The 14,733-nt window shown below is 63.1% G+C and overlaps 5 protein-coding genes across 23 annotated transcripts in view; 3 read left to right on the forward strand and 2 right to left on the reverse strand.

The window, feature by feature from the left end:
• The first annotated feature begins 174 nt into the window (after positions 1-174).
• Positions 175-6,337, forward strand: SPSB3 (splA/ryanodine receptor domain and SOCS box containing 3). Of its 2 annotated transcripts, none has more exons than XM_074322596.2 (7): positions 175-304; positions 1,683-1,820; positions 4,505-4,682; positions 4,774-4,961; positions 5,046-5,148; positions 5,235-5,360; positions 5,598-6,337. In XM_074322596.2, the coding sequence occupies exons 2-7, from the start codon at positions 1,695-1,697 to the stop codon at positions 5,936-5,938; spliced, it is 1,062 nt and encodes a 353-aa protein (XP_074178697.1). In that variant the 5' UTR covers positions 175-304; positions 1,683-1,694; the 3' UTR covers positions 5,939-6,337. The 2 variants fall into 2 exon arrangements, with proteins under 2 accessions (XP_074178697.1, XP_074178696.1); XM_074322595.2 differs by having other exon boundaries at positions 276-896.
• On the reverse strand, positions 5,323-10,129 carry EME2 (essential meiotic structure-specific endonuclease subunit 2). Of its 2 annotated transcripts, XM_019713084.3 has the most exons (8): positions 9,892-10,129; positions 9,426-9,562; positions 8,916-9,008; positions 8,102-8,193; positions 7,817-7,910; positions 7,537-7,652; positions 7,183-7,372; positions 5,323-7,096 (listed from the first exon to the last, which is right to left on the reverse strand). In XM_019713084.3, exons 1-8 carry the CDS (start codon positions 10,127-10,129, stop codon positions 6,926-6,928), a joined length of 1,131 nt encoding a protein of 376 aa, XP_019568643.3. In that variant the 3' UTR covers positions 5,323-6,925. The 2 variants fall into 2 exon arrangements, with proteins under 2 accessions (XP_019568643.3, XP_019568645.3); XM_019713086.3 differs by lacking the exon at positions 8,916-9,008.
• A 14-nt stretch (positions 10,130-10,143) lies between these two features.
• Positions 10,144-11,515, forward strand: MRPS34 (mitochondrial ribosomal protein S34). Its single transcript, XM_019713094.3, has 3 exons — positions 10,144-10,548; positions 10,706-10,748; positions 10,834-11,515. Exons 1-3 carry the CDS (start codon positions 10,228-10,230, stop codon positions 11,124-11,126), a joined length of 657 nt encoding a protein of 218 aa, XP_019568653.1. The 5' UTR covers positions 10,144-10,227; the 3' UTR covers positions 11,127-11,515.
• Positions 11,516-11,758: 243 nt separating this feature from the next.
• NME3 (NME/NM23 nucleoside diphosphate kinase 3) lies at positions 11,759-13,098 on the forward strand. 2 transcript variants are annotated; one of them, XM_019713096.3, is made up of 5 exons: positions 11,759-11,933; positions 12,032-12,162; positions 12,265-12,366; positions 12,451-12,555; positions 12,670-12,856. In XM_019713096.3, exons 1-5 carry the CDS (start codon positions 11,888-11,890, stop codon positions 12,712-12,714), a joined length of 429 nt encoding a protein of 142 aa, XP_019568655.3. In that variant the 5' UTR covers positions 11,759-11,887; the 3' UTR covers positions 12,715-12,856. The 2 variants fall into 2 exon arrangements, with proteins under 2 accessions (XP_019568655.3, XP_019568654.3); XM_019713095.3 differs by having other exon boundaries at positions 11,760-11,933; positions 12,451-12,563; positions 12,670-13,098.
• A 10-nt stretch (positions 13,099-13,108) lies between these two features.
• The window catches only part of MAPK8IP3 (mitogen-activated protein kinase 8 interacting protein 3), a 48,040-nt gene continuing 46,415 nt past the window's right edge, over positions 13,109-14,733 (reverse strand). For all 16 annotated transcript variants that reach the window (XM_019713080.3, XM_019713077.3, XM_019713073.3 and 13 more), the window contains one exon: positions 13,109-14,653. In XM_019713080.3, coding sequence (XP_019568639.2) covers positions 14,532-14,653 — 122 coding nt within the window. In that variant the 3' untranslated portion in view covers positions 13,109-14,531. The remainder of the gene's footprint in view (positions 14,654-14,733) is intronic.

Below are 14,733 nucleotides of genomic sequence, written 5' to 3' on the forward strand. Positions count from 1 at the left end.
CGTATCACGCCCTAGTGTGAGGCCACCGCCCTTCCTCGTCCCGCGTCCAATAGGCACGCGGACCTTGTCCCCGATCGCTCGAGATGTGACCAATGGGGGCGCCGAGTCAGGATTGACAGTTACAGGAGCCTCTTGGCAAGAGGCATATGCCGCGCGGCCCGCCCCCCTGTCGAAGACCCCGGCCGGGATCGCCCGCGGGCAGCAGTGGGGCCAATACGGCGCGGGGGGCGGGCCGGGGGCGGGGATTGTTTACGTCTTGCTCGGGAGCGGAAAGTGGGTCACGGCCGGCCGCGGAGCAGCTCAGGTGAGGGCGGGTCGCTTCCGCGCTTCCCCGCCCTCCCATCTCGGGACGTTGTGGGATCGCGGGCTGCACGGCCCGGCCGCGCCTTTGTTCCCGCAGGTGGCGCCAGGGGCCCGGGCGGGCGGAGGGGGCAAGCTACCCCGCACGGTAGGCCCGCCGCGCCGGGAGGAGCCGCAGCACCGACCAAAACTGGAATTAGTAAGAGGCCGCTGCTTCGAGGCCGGGGACGTGCCGCCGGCTTCGGGGCGGGGACAGACTCGTGGGCCGGCCACTTCGCGTGCATCGCGTGGCGTCCACTGTGCGCTGCAGACGCAGTGGATGTGGACTAGGCCGGCGAACTAGAGCCGGCTCCAGGGCTGGCTCCGGCCGGTTGGGTGAAGGACCCGTGCGGCGGCGTTGCTGGAGGGAGGGGAGCCTGGTTCTGCAGACGGCGCTCCCATCCCTGGAAAGCAGGACCTGCGCTCATTCACCGACAGTGCTGGCCTGTGTGCCTGGCGGGGTCCTCCCTGGGGGACAGCGCCTGCCCTCCTGGGGTCTTCAGTCCGAGGGAGAGCTAACTAAGCTCGATAATCGTAGAAATCGAGGTGTTACTACTGTAAGTAGGATCTATAAGCTGAGCTGAGGGGAGGGGAGGCATTCAGGGCAAAAGGCAGGGAAGAACTACGGCAGCAACTGGGACAAAACCAGTGTGACTTGGAGAAGCGCCGGGGAACGTGATAGGATTTGGGGGCTTTTGCCTTTCATCCTAAGAACAATGGCAAGCCCTGAAGTGTTTTAAGATTTATTAAGATTTGTTGCAAATGTAAAGATTTGTTTCAAAAACAGTCAGCTTGGCTGTAGGGAGAGAAGTGGGTGGGGTGAGACTGGCGTGGTGGACAGATGGATTCAGGGCGTGTTTTGGAGGTGGTGTGGGGTGTGGGGGCCCTGAGGCCACGGTGGGAAGGAGGAAGGCGGGTTGGGGATGACTGTTGTGAGCTTGGCATGAGGAACTGCCAGACTGGAGATGGCATTTGTCAAACTGGGCGACGGAGGAGGAGCCAGGCAAGGTTTGAGAACCCGAGGGACGTACAGGCTGGACAGCTGGGTTCCTGAGGCTGAGCCCAGACAGGGGCTGGGATATGCATTTGAGAGGCATGGATGTCTGGATGGTTTTCTATACACTCTACCTGAGTTTTATCAAGGTGTTTGGACACTGGAGCGAGGTAGGAGCTTTTAAGGAGCCTCCTGGAGCCCCAGCTCAGCATCCACACGGCTCATGGAAACCTCCGTTTTGGGGGTGTGGGAGCTGGCACAGCCGGCCAAGGGCTGAGTGCAGGGTGAGCTGGGAGACCTTCCAGTGTGCTGGGTGTTTCCTGTGCTCAGAACCTGTGTTTTCTTTCAGATCCTGTCCACCATGGCTAGGCGGCCCCGGAGCAGCAGAGCCTGGCATTTTGTCTTGAGTGCAGCCCGCCGAGACGCAGACGCCCGGGCTGTGGCTCTAGCGGGGACCACTAACTGGGGCTACGATTCTGATGGACAGGTAGGTCCCCGGAGATGAGGTGCGTGCTGCTGGACTAAGGTGTGGAGACCCCACCTCCGAGGGCAGAGGGCGGGGACAGGAGGATCCTACTGTTCACCCAGCGCTTACCCTGGTTAGGGACTCAGGTGGCCCTGGGCTGACTGGACCTTAGGAGATATACCACGTTCCTCTCTGTACTCGTTCCACTGAAGAAGGTGGCCATTGGTTCTGTGGTCAGTTCAGTCAACAGAGCACCTCCATTCCATTTACTCAGTCAGTTTCCAAGGTGGCCATTGTTAACTTGACGTGCATCCTTCTGGACTGTTCTTTGCCTGAGCGAATACGTGCTCTGTATTCGTGTATATGTATATAAAGAGGATCTCCGGGTCTTAGAGCCCACGATTTCTGTGCTTTCCCCCACTCAGTGGCTGCTGAGTCTGGGATCCCAGGCCGTGGAGGTGGTCAGCAGAGCAGCTCAGCGGTTTGTCTCAGTGCAGGCTGCCAAAGTACCTAAGGGCGTCCAGCCAGAACCCGGCTGCACTGACTCCTGCCATGGCAGGGCTGTGGCCTTTGCGCCTATTTTCGGGGCACTGGGGGTGGCTTCTCAGTCATCTTCCAGAATGTCTTAGATCTGAGCAGAGGGTTGGCTCTGTCCTGAGTCACCTCTGCTGCTTCCTGCAGGGGTGATCCTTGGGTGACTTGTCTGTGGTTTGTCACAGCCACCCTGCGTTGTTGCTCTGGCTCAGCCAGGTGTCCTGGGTGGGGGTGGGCACCTCTCCTCCCTAGAGTGAGGACAGCTGAGCCCCATGGAATCACCTAGCCTTAGATGAGAATTAGCGGTGACTGTTCTGGGTTGACAGTGTCCGAGGCCCGTTCTTGGGGCCTCCCCAAAATCTCTGCCCAGGTCAGCAAGAGGCCCTGGATTGCATTCCTGTCCCGCCTCTAGCCCCTGTCCAGACCACGTGGCCTGGGGCAGTCTGTTGTCCTGTCTCTGCCTTGCCAGCTCATCACTGTAGGATGCAGGAGGTGTTGGGGGGCTGGGGTGCAGTGTCTGACACATGCTTACATGCTGCTTGCTTTGTCACCTGATGGGCCTGGAGTACTTGTGTGTGTGGGCAGGGAAGTGGGTGTGTCATCCCGGCACCTTTGAAGGCTGAGCACATAACACCTCTCTTTCCTTCTGCTCTCATGGCTTGCGGTGGGGCTGGCTTTGCCCCCTGCCCAGGTTGACTTCTGGGCCTGTGGTGCTCAGGTCTGCCCCTGGCTCCTGACACCATGGGAAGGGGGTTGCCTTGGCTGGCAGTATGCCTGCCTTGGCTTTTAGAGGATCACTGTTCCATGCTATTTGGGGTGATTTGGGCCTGCATCTAGTCTCCTTTCTGGCGGCTGTCTCTCATTGGGGCTCAACCCCTCAGCTCAGCCTCTCTGGCTGATTCACGAGCTTCAGTACAGGCCCTGAGAGCAACAGAAAAGAAACGAGGACCAGGCTCTTCCTTGCGATTTGTGTTCTAATGGGAGGAGGCAGGTCGACAGGATAAAGGAGATTGTCAGGGGAGCAGCTGAGAAGGAAGAGGACCTGGGAGGGAGGGCTGGGTGAACCTTTGAAAGCTACCATCCAAGGACAAAGAGACACCCCCCTCCCCATGACAGGTGGGGGAAGAGGAAGAGGCGCCAGGGTAGGGAAGGGGCTTGGTAGGCTCTGATGGGGGGATGGGCTCTAACGCAGGGTGGCAGGATCTGTGCCAGGTCTGAGTAAGCACACCTGGACTGCTGTGCAGAGGGTGTTTCAAGCAGGCACGAGGCCAGGAGACCAAGAACAGAGACTGGGACCTGACCAGGACCCTGAGCCAACCCTCGGCTGGCAAAGCAGGCAGGCAGAGGCTGTCTGCACCCTCTGGATCCTGGGCAATGAGACCCCAGCTCCTCGAAGGTTGGGCTGAGGTCCAGAGCCAAGGCGGGTGTCCGGAGCAGCGTATGTGGCTTCAGAGGAGGAATGACGAGGTGCAGAGGCGTCCCTTGCTGGAGCCTCCAGAAGAGTGTGGGTCAGCTGCTCAGCAGAATCAGACCAGCTCAGCCTGCAATCAGGCCTCAGACTTACGAGCAGGTCCCATGAGGACTGAGCTTCCCAGGCAGAGGGCAGCGCCCCCACTCAGTGTTTTCCTGTAACAGAAGCTTAAAGCAGCAACATGAGAGCCTTGGGTTTGTCAGGGCCTTGGGAGGGGGTTAAGAGCCGCCCCTTGAAGGATGGAAAGGGGGCCGTGGCCCAGGAAGGCATGCAGGTACTGCCATAGCAAAGAGCCCGGACTGCCCCTGTTAGGTCAACACTGGGCTTTGCCAAGGGTCAGCCCTGCTTCGGGCCACCCAGTGGGCCCACAGCTTGTCCATGCTCTAGACGCTACTGGAGAAGGCGGAAGGCCGAGCGCGCAGCCCTGCCCTGGGCTTCCAGGCCCCTCGGCTGTGCAGGGAGTGGGGTTGAGCCCACTCCCGGGAAGCCAGCAGCGCGGTAGACCTTTGGGAAGGAGGCCCCCCCACCCAGTTCCTGAGGGAGCAGGTGTCCAGGGTCATGCTGGGGACACTGGGACCAGGGAGACTCCCAGCTCCCTTCCTTGGGGCATGCGCAGTGTACCCATTGGCCTGTGGCGAGTGCTGGGGCAGGCGGAGGGCGGAGGGCAGAGCAGGGGAATCAGCCCGCCCTGTCGCCCCAGCACAGTGACTCCGACTCGGACCCTGAGTGCTCGTCCCTGCCGCTGTCCATCCCCAGCGCAGTGCCTGTGACGGGAGAGTCCTTCTGCGACTGTGACAATCAGAGCGAAGCCTCCTTCTGCGGCAGCCTTCACACGGCCCACCGGGGCAAGGACTGCCGCTGCGGGGAGGAAGATGACTGTGAGCCCCTGGGGTGGGGCCTCCCAGGCCGGGCGGGGCGGGCCTGCTGGGGCTCCAGACAGGGCCCCAACCTGAGCCTCTCCTGTCCCAGATTTTGACTGGGTCTGGGACGACCTGAATAAGTCCTCAGCCACCCTGCTGAGCTGTGACAACCGGAAGGTCAACTTCCACGTGGAGTACAGCTGTGGCACAGCGGCCATCCGTGGCACCAAGGAGCTGGGGGAGGGCCAGCACTTCTGGGAAATCAAGATGACATCGCCCGTCTACGGCACTGACATGGTGAGTGGCTGGTGGGGTGGGGGCGGGGGTGGGGGCGGGGCCAGTACCCTGGCTCTGCCCCTCTGCCCCGCCTGTTAACCCCAGATGGTGGGCATCGGGACGTCGGACGTGGACCTGGACAAGTACCAACACACATTCTGCAGCCTGCTCGGCAGAGACGAGGACAGCTGGGGCCTCTCCTACACGGGTGCGTGGGGCTCTGAGGGCGGATGGGCCGGGAAGGGGGAAGGACCCCCAGGCAGCAGGGCTCACCCCCACCTTGCTGCCCCCCAGGGCTCCTCCACCACAAGGGCGACAAGACAAGCTTCTCCTCGCGGTTCGGTCAGGGCTCCATCATCGGCGTGCACCTGGACACCTGGCATGGGACGTTGACCTTCTTTAAGAACCGGAAATGCATAGGTGAGGGCAGCTGGGACGGGGGGGCGGGGGGTACACATGCCCGCAGGAAGTGGAAATGGGCCCAAGCTGAGTGGCCCCAAGGATTCCCGAAAGGCTGTTCTGGAAGAAAGAAGCCTGAGGGTCCCAGGGCCTCCCGAGAGTGGGACAGCACAAGGGCCAAGCCCTCAGTTACTGCAGGGTGTCCAAGTGGCCGGGCTCCCTGGCAGCCCAGGCTTCAGGCTGTGCCCCCTCCTCCAGGAGTGGCGGCCACCAAGCTGCGGAACAGGAAGTTCTACCCGATGGTGTGCTCCACGGCGGCCAAGAGCAGCATGAAGGTCATCCGCTCCTGCGCCAGCGCCACCTCCCTGCAGTACCTGTGCTGTCACCGCCTGCGCCAGCTCCGGCCCGACTCCGGGGACACACTGGAGGGCCTGCCCCTTCCACCGGGCCTCAAGCAGGTGCTGCACCACAAGCTGGGCTGGGTCCTAAGCATGAGCTGCGGCCGTCGCAAGTCCCCTGTGCCCTCGCCCAAGCCCACGGCCAGTCCCAGCAGCCCTGAGACCCGGCGCTGCCAGAGGAAGCGCTGCCGACGGACCTAATGATTTTCCCATTGAAACTGCCTTCGGGGCTGGGACAGCATCTTCTCCATCCCTTCCTTTGGGCCTCGCTCCAGGGCAGCAGGAGGGGGAGGAGTTGGGCCCAGAGCTGTCTGGCCTGATTGCTGCCATCGGAGGCTGGGACAGGCCTTGCCACAGGGGCTTCGGGTCCTGAGACCAGTACTGTCCGATCCACCTGCTTCCTGTGCTCGGTATGGGAGGCGCCGCTTCCCTCCTTGGAGTCTCCTGGGAGTGGCTCCCCCCGGCTCCTCTGGACTCGGACTGCAGGCCGTGGGGGGCCTCAGGTTTGTCTTCACTTGCTTTGCATGTTGTCAGCTGCTGTTCCTCCGGTCTGAGACTGAGAGTGACAGTCGGTAATAAACTTGGAGTTCCTGTCTCACACCTCCTGGTGTCATGTTTCACACCAGGCCCTAGTGGTAGGATGAGAGGAGCCCAGATCCAGCTCGGGGGCTCGTGGGTGTCCATGGCTTTTCTCCTGTAACTCTGATCATGTTGCAACAGCCTTGGGAAGAAGTGGGCTGATTCTCTTCTCCCTTGAGACTTCATCTCACTGCTTCTCCTCTCTGAAGGTGTCACCGCCAAGCCTCCAAGTAATGGGTGTTTGTCCCCTGGCAGGGACTTGGGTGCTCCCAGCCCTTGACTGTCCCCGCTGGCCACCAGGCCTGTGGCCAGTGTGTCCAGTGCTCAGGGGCATGTGAAGCCCGCCCCCATTCTCTTGCCCCTCCAGCCGGCCGGCATCTCGTGGCAAGAAGTTCTGCTCATCTCAGTTACCCAAGAACCTTTCCTGCTACCCGGGCCTGCCCCTTGGGATGAGATCTGACCGAGAGCCCCTTCCAGGCAGAGTTGCAGGTAGTGCTGGGTGACTGCTCTCCTCCGCCTACCCCTCGTGGTTTCTGGTCACTCCCTTGCTGGACGGCCTGCTGTCCTGCTGGGTGGCAGGAGAAGGCCCAGTAGGTGTGGCAGGCATGGTCAGGAGCTAAGGTCCAGCAGGAGGTCAGGGTTGGTGGCAGTCAGGAAGAGGCAGATGCGGCGGGAAAGGTCAGGGCCCAGCCTTCGGGGCCTCTTGCCCTTGTCTGCCTTCACAGGGAGGTCAGCCAGCAGATCCAGGCGCTCCTGCTCTGTGCCGCAGGCCACGTACGCCTAGGGCAGGCACAGGGATGAGCAGAGCAGGCCTCGGGGACCTGACCATCGTATCTGGGGGGTGGGGGTGGCGGGAGGGGGCCCACCTGCTGCAGAAGACGTGGAGAGGGGAAGGCGGTGACAACAGCATCGGCCATGGCCGGGCTGACCCGGTTGAACTGCCTGATCTGCCGCCACCAGGCGCCCCGCAGCCCTGTGCCGTCTCTTGTCACTCGTGCACCTGCCACCCAGCACGCAGCTGTGCAGAAGGAAATGGCCCGGCGCTCCTGGAAATGCCTAAGGACAGCAAGGTGCAGAGAGGTTTCTGGAGGCTCCCTCGCTCCTGACCACCCAGTCCCCCAGCTCAACAAAGCCCTCAGCCCTCTGCTCCACAGAGGCTGGGAGGTACCACCCCTCCAAGCGTTCCTGTCACCCTCCTAGCTGGGGTGGGGGCCACGCACTTGAAGGGGTGCTGGGCGAGGGCCTTGGTGAAGGCACACACATGCTGACTCAGCTCCTGCCAGGAGGCCACCAGCAGCACATCCAGGTTCGCCCAGAGCTGCAGGAGCACCAGGGCCTGAGGAGGCAAGCCCGTGGGAGGGTGAGAAGAGGGCTCCCCTGGGGGACACCCAGCCAAGAACAACCCCACATGCCACCCTGGGACCAAACCCAGTGGCTGGGCCTCGGCAGCCTGAGACCCAGGGCCAAGGCCAACCACCACCCAACCCGCCATGCCCTCACCTCCTCCACCTCGGGCCAGCCGACTGCCATCATGGCCTGGGCCATCCCTGGACTCTCCGGCTGCTGCATCTCCTGGGTGTTGGGCTGGCGAGACCTAAGCAGAGGTGATTATCCCTTCAGCTTCCCACACCCCATAGATCCCACCCTCCTTGAGTTCTGCTTCCCCTAGAGCCCGCCCAAAGGAGGAGGTGAGCCGTGTCACAGCAGCCCCAGAGCTACCCCAACCTTTTCCCGGAACTGCTCCATCCCAGCCAGGCCTGCTAAGGGTATGAGGGTGGCCAGTACCATAGGTAGGCATCCAGCCCGATGACAGCCAGGTGGGGGCAGGCGGGGCTCTCAGGAAAGATCCAGGGCACCGAGCAGGTTGGGCCACAGACCTGCAAGCCAAGGTTTACCACACCTGCTTCTCTGGGTTGTGGCAGGTAGGGCCCACAAGCCACCAGCCCACTGCCAGTTTGCAGAATGAAGGGGAGCCAGGAAGGCCCAGTGGTGCTGAAATGAGACCGAAGTGGGCTTCCTCTGCTCAGCCAGTTCTCTGGAAAACCAGCTGTGTGCTTCCCATGAGGTCAAGGGGACCCCAGGCCTGTCCCAGCCTCCTAGAAGAGTTGGGCTGAGTCTCCCTCCCCATTCTTGGTCCACCTCTGCACCCCAGCCGGGCATTTGGCTGGCAGCAGATAAATGCGGAACCTCAGACCCTGGGGCAGACAGAGGGTCTAACCTCATGACAGGCTGGCACAAACATCTGCTGAGCAGTCGCTATTCCTCCAGCCAGGCGGGGGCTAGGCTCTTGGCTGGCACAGGTGGCCTGGACAGCCAACCCATAGCCCCAGTCCCCCTGTCACCAATTTCCCACCTCTGGTTTCTGACTGAGCTCTCCAGAGGGCCCGCTTTATCCTGGCTTCTGCCCTCTGTAAGCAGCTGCAGCTCCCGTCTGCTCCCAGGCCAAGCCCAGGTGGCTTCCCCCATCTCACCCACAACATCTGAGCTGCTGACCAGAGAAGAGCCCCTGCCCCTGCATGCCCTCTCCAGCCCCTCTGCCTTGGAGCAGCACTGGCAGAGCAGCACATCCAGGCTGGGAACCCAACCCCCCACCGAGCACCTGCGTGAGCTGGAGGACGCCCTGCAGAAACTCTCCAGGCTCCAGCAGCAGCAGGAGGTCCTGCTCACCGGCAGCCCACACCTCAGGAGGCACCTGTGGGGACACCAGGAGCACCGCTGCCCACCCTCGGCCTTGAATGCCCCAGGGCCTTGGTCTGGGCACCACACAGCTCTGAGGCTCATGGCCACAGCCAAGTCCATGCCAGCCAGGGCCGCTCTACAGAATCCAATGTGGTCTCCTGCTGAGGCCAAGACCAGCCCTGGTCTCCGGGCTGGCAGGAGCCCTGAGCACAGCCTCTGGGGGTGGATCATTCCTCGCACCAGCTGAGTGCAGACCCTGGACCCAGCCCTGCACCGGCACCATAGCGTGGGCATCACCCATTCTTAGTTTATGTGCATGATTAACAGCAGCTACCTCATGACATCATGGAGATGAAATACCGAACTCAGGGCCGCACTACAGAAACCCAGGAAATGAAGCTGCTGGTGGCAAGGAACCCGGGGCACTCACACCGCTGGGGCAGGGTTCCGGCTTCACTCTGCTCCACCTGAGGCTCCGAGCGGGGCGCTGGGGCTCGATGTGGTACTCACAGCCCAGGGAGCTCAAGGCTTCCAACAGGATGTCAGCACCAGCATCTTCTAGGATGGCTGGGGTGGGCCAGAGAGACAGCTGTCACTCCTTTCCCCCCACGTGAGGACGCTCCTCACAGCCTGACCCATAGCCTGGGCGGCGTGTTACAAACACATCGATTCACCGTCGGCTCCAAGAGCGCAGATCGGGCCCAGATCCCAGTCTGTTTTTTAAACAATCTCTCCAGTTGGGAAACCTGCGCCAATTCCTGGCCAAGAGGCGGCCTTGACAGATGCCCCTCTCACCCCGCAGTGGGCCGAGACCCACCTCCCAGTAATTAAGGGGCGCCTCCAAAGCCCGAGCTCCAGCAGAAGTGCAGCTTCTAGGCCCCTGGCCCTGGGCGCACCTGGGTCCACCTGCACCACTAGGCGCCGCACCGCCTGCTCCGGCCGCAGCAGCCGCAGAGCCTCGGCGGCCGCCCTGCGCTGCTCCGCCGGGTCCCGCGCCCTGGCGACAGCCTCCGAATTGGCTTCCGCGCCGGCGGGGCCTTCGGTGTCCGAGTCTGAGATCTCCCAGGTCGGGGCCCGCCGCTGGCCGCGGCCGCGGCGCGAGCCTCCAGCCCTGCGGGCCCCAACCTTCGCCATGGCCCGCCCGGCCTCTCCTCCGCTTCCGGCCCCGCCCGGCCTCCTTTACAGGGAACACCGGCCTCTTCCGGCGGCGGCGGCGGCGGCGGGAGCCAACCATGGCGCGGAAGAAGGTGCGGCCCCGGCTGATCGCCGAGCTGGCCCGCCGCGTGCGGGCCCTGCGGGAGCAGCGGGAGCGGCCGCGCGACTCGCAGCGCTACTCCCTGGACTATGAGACGCTGACTCGGCCGTACTCGGAACGTCGGCTGCCTGCGCGGGCCTGGGCCGACGTGCGCAGCGAGAGCCGCCTCCTGCAGCTGCTCGGCCGCCTCCCGTTCTTCGGTCTGGGCCGCCTGGTCACGCGCAAGTCCTGGCTGTGGCAGCACGACGAACCGTGCTACTGGCGCCTCACACGTGTCCGACCGGACTACACGGCGCAGGTGAGTGCGCCCGTCCCCACTTCCCCGCTGCCGAGCTCGGCGAAGCAGCACTGCTGCCCCTGTACGCGACGTTGTGGGACAGGGGGGGTCTCCTGCGTCCTGATCTCTGGGGACAAGAAAGCTTTCTGAGCTGATTCCCTCCCCATTTGTTTTGCAGAACTTGGACCACGGGAAGGCCTGGGGCATCCTGACCTTCAAAGGTGAGGCGTCGGAGACCGGGTTGGGTGGCTGCTGGCAACAGACCGTTCCGCGACTGTGCAATAAACCACGTCCTTCTTTCCCCAGGAAAGACGGAGAGCGAAGCCCGGGAGATCGAACAGGTCATGTACCATGATTGGCGGCTGGTGCCCAAGCACGAGGAGGAGGCCTTTACTGCTTTCAGGCCGGTGTCCGAGGACACTCTGTGCTCTGTGCCCTACCCGCCGCTGCTCCGGGCCATGATCCTAGCAGAGCGACAGAAAAATGGGGACACTAGCACCGAGGAGCCCATGCTGAATCTGGAGAGAACACGCATTGAACCCTGGGACTACCCTGCGAAGCAAGAGGCAAAGAGAAAGGCCAAAGGCACCCCAGTCTAAAATGTCAGAACCCGCGGGATGCCCGAAGGGTGCAAGGCGTTGGGCACCATTTAGATGAAACAAAATGTCTTTGGGTTACACCTCAGAGCTCGGATCTGACGTCAGCGACTTGTTCTAGGCTCTGTACTGAACAAAGAGTAGAAAGGGGTGGCTTAGACCCTGCACCTATGTCTTTCCTCTGTTCCTGTCGCCCCAACACCCAGATCTGACTGAGGGGGCCACACAGGAGGCGGCTGCTGCAGGGGGAAAGCTGACAGAGCAGGGCTAGTGGGTGTGGAGCCCCGCCGCTGGCACCTGTCACTCCCAGGCTGGCTCCCCTTCCTCATAACGTGTTGCCTCAGCCAGGACGCAGATAGAAGCTGTGAACGCGAATAAAGTCAAACGAAGTAGCCCTGGTTTGTAGTACCTTCGATTTTGGGGGACCGTGGCGGGTTGTCTCGTGGAGAGTGGGGTGAAAAAAGCTGACATCGTGGTGAATCTGGCTCGGTGGATGGGAACACCTGAGCGGATTGGGGGGAAGGGGTACAGATGCAGCCGTCGCAGAAAGGTCTCGGGGCCCCGTGGCCGCAGGGGTTCCGGGGTGAGCGTGGACAAGGCACGGCCTCATCGCATAGTCCGCGTTCCCTCAGCCCCCACCCTCGCCGCACCCGCGGAGGCAGCCGCGCCAGGGGGCCGGGAACGAGGGGATTCGGGCTGCGGCCCCTTTAAACACAAGCCCCGCCCCCTCAAGTCCACGCTCCGCTTCAGTCGCCGTCGCCATCATGATCTGTTTGGTGCTGACCATCTTCGCCAACCTCTTCCCCGCGGGTGAGCGGCGCGGCCGGGGCCGGGGGTTGAGCCGGGCCGGGCCAGGTGGGGTGGGGCTGCGGGCGGGCCTGACGCGCGCGCTCCCGCGGGTCCCGCAGCCTGCTCCGGCGTGCACGAGCGCACCTTTCTGGCGGTGAAGCCCGACGGCGTGCAGCGGCGGCTCGTGGGAGAGATCGTGCGGCGCTTAGAGAGGAAGGGCTTCAAGCTGGTGGCGCTGAAGCTGGTGCTGGTAGGGACGGCGGCGGGGGGTCGCGGGCGCGGGGAGGGGACCCGGCGGGACGGGAGGGGGCGGGGCCCTTGGAGCTGGCGACCCGGCCCCCTCCCTCCCCAGGCCTCCGAGGAGCTGTTGCGCGAACACTACGCCGAGCTGCGCGAGCGCCCTTTCTACGGCCGCCTGGTCAAGTACATGGGCTCCGGGCCGGTGGTGGCCATGGTGAGTGCCGGAGGGCGGGCGGCGTGCTGACCCCGCCCCGACCGCGCGCTGACCCCGCGTCGCCGTCCCCGTCCCCGTCCGCAGGTGTGGCAGGGTTTGAACGTCGTGCGCATCTCGCGGGCGCTCATCGGAGCCACGGATCCTGCGGACGCCCCTCCCGGCACCATCCGCGGGGATTTCTGTATCGAGGTCGGCAAGTAAGGCCGCAGCCGGCCCTCGGGACGTTCTTAGCGCGCGTCCCAACTCCCCTCACTGGGCTGCGTGGGACTCCTGCCCGCGCTGACACAAGCCTCTCCCGCGCAGGAACGTGATTCATGGCAGCGATTCTGTGGAGAACGCCCGCCGTGAGATAGCGCTCTGGTTCCGTCCCGAGGAGCTCCTGTGCTGGGAGGACAGCACGGAGCACTGGCTGTATGAGTAATGGAGCCGCGGGGACCGGCCTCCTGCAGCGGCAGAGGACCCAAGGCCGGGTGCCCGGGCCTCTCGGGCAGACGTGCTGCAGTAGGTTGTGGCTGACTTGGCACGCTCCAGTCCCCGGAGGTGGTGCTCAGAACACCCCTTCTGTGACAGGTATCACAGGATCCCTTCAGGACCTCCCAGAGGGCACCTGGGTCTGCCCAAGCCCGGCATGCGACTGTTTGGAAAATGCCTGGAAATGCACCAGGGCGCCAACCCTGGCACTGAGCTTGCTCCAGCATTTCTTTTTATAATAAAATGAAGAAAACCCTTGTACTCACTCATGTTGGTTTGGGGTACCATGTTAAGACATTTATTACATACAGAGCAGATACACGGGTTTGCTTGCAGGGCCAAAGCCTGAGGAGAATTGTCACCCAGCCCCTTCTCCCAGTTGCACCCACCCCGGATAACCCCCGAGTCATTTCATGGCCCTGTGGGAACAGACAAAGGACCTGACGGACATCACAGTGGAGAGTGGCAGGGCGGTGGGGAGAAGCCTGCAGTGGCGTGTGACTGCAGTGGTGTCTGGCTGGGCTGTGGGGTGGCTGCCCGAGATCTGTGCTTCTCTGGTGGGAGGTGGGTGGACAGCAGGGCATGGAGCTGCCCTGATCAGTGCCTTTTGGAGCAGGACTAAAGCCTGGGCAGGTGGGGAGGCAGCAGTCCAGGGCAATGCCCTTCAAAGTAGGCGGGCGCACACTCCTAAGAGCTGGGGGAGGTGGCCCTTGTCCTTAGCCCTTCGGGCCTCTGTTGTTAGCCTGTCGGTTGCCCTCAAGGGAGCAGGCCACACCACCAGCCCAAGGCACTTAGTAGTGTGTCTTGGGAGCTGGGCTCCTTGGAGACTGCTTGGCAGGCAGGCCCTGGAGCACACCTTCCCCATCACCCTGAGGCTAAGCCTGCATCCTAGGACTGACCCCAGGAGAGGCCAGGGGCGCCCCTTTCTTCCTGAGGCTTGGGCCTGCCCTGGCAGCCTGAGAAATTCACCCTAGGGGCTTCCAGGAGTGGCAGGACTCCAGGGTATGCTCCTACAAGGTGGGTCTTCTGCCCAGGAAGGGGGAGGGGACATGGGTCAGTGAGAGCCAGTGAGAGCCTGCCAAACAGGACGATCAGGGTTTGAATGGGATGAGGGCATCTGTTTGTCTTCTCAAACAGCTGCCCCATAGAGTCTGGTTACGTGCTTTCATGCCAGTTCCCGGGGTGGCAGAGATGGGGGGAAGGTCTAGTAGCTGGGCCAGCTCCCTAAGGACCCCCTACCCCTGCATACAGCAGGCAAAGGCAAGTGGACTCGGGTGGGGAGACTTGGAGGTGAAGTCCCTGCTTCCTGCCCTGGGGGTCCAGGGAGTGAGTGATGGGAGTAGGGAGCCCAGGGTGCAGCTGGGAGCGACCTCGGGTCTGTCTCGGCCCAGCCCACCCCAGGACTCTGCGTCATTCTGGCCCTGCAGTGCCCTGGGACTGGGCTGGGGGCCAGCCAGGAGCTGCTGGGAAAAGGGTGTCCGAGAGGTTCTTCCCTCCCACCCACGCCCCCCTCCTCCCAGCCAGACCCTCTTTGCAGCTCTCCGCCCCCTGCCGGCCCCTGGGATGGACCTAAGGTGAAAGCTGCAGGTTGAGAGATTAGAAAGGGGCTGACAGCAGGGGGCAGCCCGTGGCAGCTGGGTGGGGCGGGGTGTATGTACACGATGGCATCAGGCAGGGGCGGTAGAGGCCATGCCTCACTCCGGGGAGTAGGAAACCTGCCACACAATGATGTGGCTGCGCTCAGCCTTGGACAGCATGGGCTTCACCTGGCTCATGTCCCCCGCGCTCTCCTCCGACTCGTCATCTTCTCCGTCACCTGGGGAGAGCAGCTGGCTGTGAGGGGCGGCCCCTGCCGTGCCCTGGGAGCCCCTGGGGCCCGCGGGCAGTGCCCACTCA

Source organism: Rhinolophus sinicus, chromosome 10 (genome assembly GCF_057876585.1).
Source record: "Rhinolophus sinicus isolate RSI-liver-muscle chromosome 10, RSI-T2T, whole genome shotgun sequence".
NCBI classification, from domain to species: domain Eukaryota; kingdom Metazoa; phylum Chordata; class Mammalia; order Chiroptera; family Rhinolophidae; genus Rhinolophus; species Rhinolophus sinicus.

What these genes read in the sequence shown, in the direction of transcription:
- SPSB3 (XM_074322596.2), top strand. Translation starts at nt 1,695, where the DNA reads ATGGCTAGGCGGCCCCGGAGCAGCAGAGCCTGGCATTTTGTCTTGAGT. An exon ending in CTGGGGCCTCTCCTACACGG is followed by an intron (nt 5,149 to 5,234) that starts GTGCGTGGGGCT and finishes GCTGCCCCCCAG; the next exon opens with GGCTCCTCCACCACAAGGGC. An exon ending in TAAGAACCGGAAATGCATAG is followed by an intron (nt 5,361 to 5,597) that starts GTGAGGGCAGCT and finishes CCCCTCCTCCAG; the next exon opens with GAGTGGCGGCCACCAAGCTG.
- EME2 (XM_019713084.3), bottom strand. Translation starts at nt 10,129, where the DNA reads ATGGCGAAGGTTGGGGCCCGCAGGGCTGGAGGCTCGCGCCGCGGCCGC. An exon ending in AGTGGTGCAGGTGGACCCAG is followed by an intron (nt 9,563 to 9,891) that starts GTGCGCCCAGGG and finishes GGCCCACCCCAG; the next exon opens with CCATCCTAGAAGATGCTGGT. An exon ending in CTCCACGTCTTCTGCAGCAG is followed by an intron (nt 7,097 to 7,182) that starts GTGGGCCCCCTC and finishes TGCCTGCCCTAG; the next exon opens with GCGTACGTGGCCTGCGGCAC.
- MRPS34 (XM_019713094.3), top strand. Translation starts at nt 10,228, where the DNA reads ATGGCGCGGAAGAAGGTGCGGCCCCGGCTGATCGCCGAGCTGGCCCGC. An exon ending in GACCGGACTACACGGCGCAG is followed by an intron (nt 10,549 to 10,705) that starts GTGAGTGCGCCC and finishes TTTGTTTTGCAG; the next exon opens with AACTTGGACCACGGGAAGGC. An exon ending in GGGCATCCTGACCTTCAAAG is followed by an intron (nt 10,749 to 10,833) that starts GTGAGGCGTCGG and finishes TTCTTTCCCCAG; the next exon opens with GAAAGACGGAGAGCGAAGCC.
- NME3 (XM_019713095.3), top strand. Translation starts at nt 11,888, where the DNA reads ATGATCTGTTTGGTGCTGACCATCTTCGCCAACCTCTTCCCCGCGG. An exon ending in TGGCGCTGAAGCTGGTGCTG is followed by an intron (nt 12,163 to 12,264) that starts GTAGGGACGGCG and finishes CTCCCTCCCCAG; the next exon opens with GCCTCCGAGGAGCTGTTGCG. An exon ending in CCGGGCCGGTGGTGGCCATG is followed by an intron (nt 12,367 to 12,450) that starts GTGAGTGCCGGA and finishes CCCCGTCCGCAG; the next exon opens with GTGTGGCAGGGTTTGAACGT.